This window comes from Bufo bufo, chromosome 7, assembly GCF_905171765.1.
Source record: "Bufo bufo chromosome 7, aBufBuf1.1, whole genome shotgun sequence".
NCBI classification, from domain to species: Eukaryota; Metazoa; Chordata; class Amphibia; order Anura; family Bufonidae; genus Bufo; species Bufo bufo.
The window spans coordinates 11,694,797-11,700,710 of NC_053395.1; the positions used below are offsets into that span (position 1 = coordinate 11,694,797).

Below are 5,914 nucleotides of genomic sequence, written 5' to 3' on the forward strand. Positions count from 1 at the left end.
GATTAGATACACTGCCCAGCAGACAGTATCACACAGGACAGGATTAGATACACAGCTCAGCAGACAGTATCACACAGGATAGGATTAGATACACAGCTCAGCAGACAGTATCACACAGGATAGGATTAGATACACAGCTCAGCAGACAGTATCACACAGGACAGGATTAGATACACAGCTCTGCAGACAGTATCACACAGGAGAGGATTAGATACACAGCTCAGCAGACAGTATCACACAGGAGAGGATTAGATACACAGCTCAGCAGACAGTATCACACAGGATAGGATTAGATACATAGCTCAGCAGACAGTATCACACAGGATAGGATTAGATACACAGCTCAGCAGACAGTATCACACAGGAGAGGATTAGATACACAGCTCAGCAGACAGTATCACACAGGATAGGATTAGATACACAGCTCAGCAGACAGTATCATACAGGAGAGGATTAGATACACAGCTCAGCAGACAGTATCACACAGGATGGGATTAGATACACAGCTCAGCAGACAGTATCACACAGGACAGGATTAGATACACAGCTCAGCAGGGAGTATCACACAGGATAGGATTAGATACACAGCTCAGCAGTCAGTATCACACAGGAGAGGATTAGATACACAGCTCAGCAGACTGTATCACACAGGACAGGATTAGATACTGTGATGTTGTGATAGATCACTGTGACCTTTAGCCTCTTTCTCCTGATGCATGATGGGGGAGGAGGAGCTGTACCAGGAAGTCAGACGGGGTGTGAGGGGAACTGGAAGCAGACACATGAGGCTGAGAAGGGATTACATCTGATAAGGACAGAAGCTGTTTGGAATAAGACTCCTCCATGTAAGAATGCCATAATGTTCTGAGTAATAAACCTTGCTCTGGTTAAGTAGTACATCGGCCTGTGTGTGTAACTTGCTGAGCAGATACTGGCAGCATTGCCAGCAGTACCTGAGAGACACAGAGTGTCCAGGGGACATAACAGTGGCGACGAGGATTGTGGATTTTAGCACACATGGCCTTCATAGGGTTTATTCAACCATTTGATCCTGCAGCTGAGTCATGGATCTCCTGGGCGGAGAGGCTGGAACAGTATATGGAAGCAAATAATGTGACTGTTGAAAAGAAAGTTGCAGTTTTTCTCACTGCATTGGGTCAAGCTGCATATGGAACCCTCAGAGACCTTGTTTCTCCAGACAAGCCAGCCTCTAAGTCCCTGCCTGAGTTAATTCAGACGCTACATACACACTACAACCCGAAGCCGTTAGAAATCGCAGAGCGGTTTAAATTCTACAGTAGAAGGCAGCAGGCCGGGGAGGATATAAAGACATATATCATTGCTTTACGTAAACTAGCTGCCACTTGTCAGTTTGGAGACTACCTACAGACGGCTCTCCGTGACATGTTCGTCATGGGACTCTGCGACCCAGCCATACAGAAACGTTTACTCACAGAACCCGACTTGACTCTGACGAAAGCCACTGACCTTGCTACGGTCATGGAGTTGGCAACACGGGACGCCACCCTACTGAAGGCACCACCTACAACTCCTGCAAGCCAGGGTGAGGAAATATTCCACACTGCTATCACTCAACGCTCGAGACGCCCGTCCCCTGCCACTCAGCTTAAACCTCGCCACCCTAATTCTTCTGTCTCTGGGACCCCGACTTGCTACCGTTGTGGTAACACTACTCACAGTGCGCCGGCTTGCAAGTTCAAGGATGTCGTTTGTTTTCGCTGTGGAAAGACTGGTCATATTGGGCGCGTTTGCCGCAGCTCTCGCTCCCCGAACGCTACCACAAAAGATAGACGTAAACAGACATTCCGTGTGGATATGGACAATAACGGTTTTAGCTCTGATGAGGAGACATGTGTCCAGCATGTTGGACTGTTTCGAGTAACTGGGAGTACTCCTGCGATTAAAGTGGATGTCACACTCAATGGCTGTCCTGTCTCCATGGATGTTGATACAGGGGCAGCTGTGTCTGTCATTTCATGGACTGATTTAAAAGCATCGGGTCTGTCCCTGCCGCTAAAACCTACAAAGCTCACACTACAAACCTACAGCAAGGAACTACTACAGCCCTTGGGTTATGTAAAACCCCTTGTTACATTAGGCAACCGCAGTCAAAGTCTACGCCTTTATGTTGTAAGGAATGGAGGTCCTCCGCTGTATGGAAGGGACTGGATCAAAGCCCTGGGCATGCCTCCTTTTACCATTGCCCAATGTACATTGCTTTCTAAAGTAGACCATTGGGTGGAATCCCTGAAGTCACGTTTTAAAGAGGTTTTTGAGGACTCTTTGGGCACCGTAAAAGGAAAGATGGCCCACCTCCTCTTGAAGCCTGGTGCTACACCTCGTTTTTGTAAGGCAAGATCAGTACCTTTTGCCTTGCGAAAAAAAGTGGAAGCAGAGCTGGACCACCTATTGGCTGAAAAGATCATAACGAAAGTGGATAGAAGTGAATGGGCATCACCAATTGTGCCTGTCAAGAAAAAGAATGGAGACATTAGGATTTGTGGTGATTTCAGGGTAGCTCTGAACAACCAACTTCTTGTGGATCAATACCCATTGCCTCGACTTGAAGATTTATTTGGCTCACTGGCTGGGGGGCAAAAGTTTACAAAAATAGACTTAAAGCAAGCTTACCTGCAACTGCAAGTACACCCAGATTCACGCCATCTGTTGACCATTAACACTCATAAAGGATTATTCCAGTATAACCGCATGGTTTTTGGCATAGCCCCAGCTCCAGCCATCTGGCAGCGGATCATGGATGAGGTACTGGCAGGAATACCTTTCACCCAATGTCTACTGGATGACATGCTCATCACTGGTCCCACTGATGAAGAACACAGAATGAATGTTGAAGCTGTGCTAGAGAGACTCCAAAAGTATGGTTTACGTGTCAATCTTTCAAAATGCGAATTTCTCAAGTCTCAGCTGGAGTTTTGTGCCCACACGGTGGACCGACATGGGTTACACACTACTGAAGAAAAGGTTAAAGCCCTTACCCATGCCCCTACCCCCCGGAATGTCACCCAGCTCAGGTCTTACCTTGGCCTCCTAAATTACTACCACCGTTTCTTGCCGAACCTAGCACACCAGCTCTACCCATTACATCGCTTACTGGATGCAAGAGCTAAATGGATATGGACAGACAAATGTGAAGAAGCTTTTCGGCTTTCTAAAGAACTCATTCTGTCTTCTCGAGTTCTGGTCCACTATGATTTAAAGAAACCCGTCATCCTGGCTTGTGATGCCTCGCCTTATGGACTGGGTGCCGTGCTTTCCCATGTCATGCCGGATGGCACGGAGCGCCCCATTTCTTTTGCCTCCAGGTCTTTAACCTCAGCGGAACAAAACTACTCCCAGATTGACAAGGAAGCTTTGGCCATTGTATGGGCCACAAAAAAATTTCACGCGTACATCTATGGTCGGGAGTTCACACTTATCACTGACCACAAACCTCTGTTGTCAATACTGAACCCTCAGAAAGGAATTTCTACAACAACTGCATCTCGCTTACAAAGGTACGCTTTATTTTTAGGAGCTTATGCTTATTCTATCAGATACCGCTCCCATGATACCCATGGCAATGCAGATGCATTTTCCAGATTGCCACTAAGAGATGACCACCCACTAAGAGAGGTACGTGTAGTGGAAGTACACAGGCCACAATCTTGCATGTCCACCTCCCTGATTGCCAGACATACAGCCACAGATCCTTTCCTGTCTCAGATATTCTCTTATGTTCAGACTGGATGGCCAGAGAGAGTTTCAGGTGAATTTCGTCCGTACTTTGCCAGAAAATGTGAGCTTGTGACTAATACTGGTTGCCTACAATGGGGCAATAGAGTGATTGTACCCCAGTACTTGCAATCAACCATGCTAAGGATACTGCATGAAGGCCATCCTGGTGTGGTGCGCATGAAGCAGCGAGCCCGGAGCTATGTTTGGTGGCCACAAATGGATACAGCAATTGAAGATTATGTTGCTCAATGTCCTGGGTGCTGTCAAGCCCAGCGACCCCAAAAGAGAGGAACCCTGCAACCTTGGCCATGGCCAACAGAACCGTGGTCCAGACTCCATCTTGATTTTGCTGGCCCCATCCAGGGTAAAATGTATTTGATCGTGGTAGATGCGCATTCAAAATGGCCGGAGGTTTTTCTAATGCCTTCTATTACCTCAGCTGCTACCATTCTAGTCTTAAGGAAGCTCTTTGCTCAATATGGCTTGCCAACAGCCATAGTCTCCGACAATGGAACTCAATTTACATCGCATGAGTTTCAATCCTTCCTTAGTGGCTTGGGCGTCCAACACTACAAAACAGCTCCTTATCATCCAGCTTCAAATGGGCTGGCAGAACGATTTGTGCAGACATTTAAGAAGCACTTACTGTCCACTCTGGACCAGGTTGGACTGTCAGAAGAGAAGCTGCTGGAATTCTTGATCATGTACCGTAACACGAAACACGCTACTACTGGGCTGTCACCGGCTTTTCTTATGTTTGGCAGGCATCTCCGCACCAAACTTGATTTAGTTCGTCCGCAGGAACAGTCACCAACACCTCCTCCGCCGGGCCGTCTGGGATTCCGTGCCGGTGATCTTGTATGGTCTCGGAATTACAGAGCTTTGCCTCCTTGGCTTCCGGGCGTTATTGATGGAACTCTTGGCAGAAGAATGTACCTTGTCCGCCTGGAGGAAGGCATTTGTGTTCGGCGACACCTTTCACAATTGAGGAAACGCATTTGCCGGCCACTAGTGACAAAACCGACCCCTCTTTCTAACCGCCCACCAGAGTCTACTCTGAACTCTGCTGGTGACATATGGCATGGTGTCTGGCATGATCCCACAAGTTTACAACCAAACCCTGAACTGGTTGGTGACCATATTCCTGAGGAGCCCGGACATGTGCCTGGAGTTACAGAGCCTGATTTGTCTGTGGGACGCCCACTGACATCTCCAGAACCCTTGACTGACTCTATCCCTCCCGGTGCTGTGCCTCTGCGTAAGTCTACCCGTCAAAGACGTCAAACGCCTCGCTGGCAAAGTGCTGAAATCTTACGGGACACATTGGAGGTCAGGGAACAGAGACAAAGGGCTCATGAAGTGCTGCGGAAATCACAGAACTGAGTTGGAGATACTACTTGCTGAATTGATCTCGCTTGCCTTGTTATGTTATGTGTTCAACATTTTGTTCTCTTGTTATGTTTTTTTTTTTTTTTTGGGAAGGAAAGGAGGTGTGATGTTGTGATAGATCACTGTGACCTTTAGCCTCTTTCTCCTGATGCATGATGGGGGAGGAGGAGCTGTACCAGGAAGTCAGACGGTGTGTGAGGGGAACTGGAAGCAGACACATGAGGCTGAGAAGGGATTACATCTGATAAGGACAGAAGCTGTTTGGAATAAGACTCCTCCATGTAAGAATGCCATAATGTTCTGAGTAATAAACCTTGCTCTGGTTAAGTAGTACATCGGCCTGTGTGTGTAACTTGCTGAGCAGATACTGGCAGCATTGCCAGCAGTACCTGAGAGACACAGAGTGTCCAGGGGACATAACAGATACACAGCTCAGCAGACAGTATCACACAGGACAGGATTAGATACACAGCTCAGCAGACAGTATCACACAGGACAGGATTAGATACACAGCTCAGCAGACAGTATCACACAGGAGAGGATTAGATACACCGCTCAGCAGACAGTATCACACAGGACAGGATTAGATACACCGCTCAGCAGACAGTATCACACAGGATAGGATTAGATACACCGCTCAGCAGACAGTATCACACAGGAGAGGATTAGATACACAGCTCAGCAGACAGTATCACACAGGATAGGATTAGATACACCGCTCAGCAGACAGTATCACACAGGATAGGATTAGATACACAGCTCAGCAGAC

The 5,914-nt window shown here is 47.6% G+C and overlaps 1 protein-coding gene across 1 annotated transcript; it reads left to right on the forward strand.

Annotated features, from left to right (window-relative positions):
- Window positions 1–1,017: 1,017 nt before the first annotated feature.
- LOC121008023 (uncharacterized protein K02A2.6-like) lies at window positions 1,018–5,139 on the forward strand. The gene has a single exon (XM_040440296.1). The coding sequence runs from the start codon at window positions 1,018–1,020 to the stop codon at window positions 5,137–5,139; it is 4,122 nt and encodes a 1,373-aa protein (XP_040296230.1).
- Window positions 5,140–5,914: the final 775 nt, after the last annotated feature.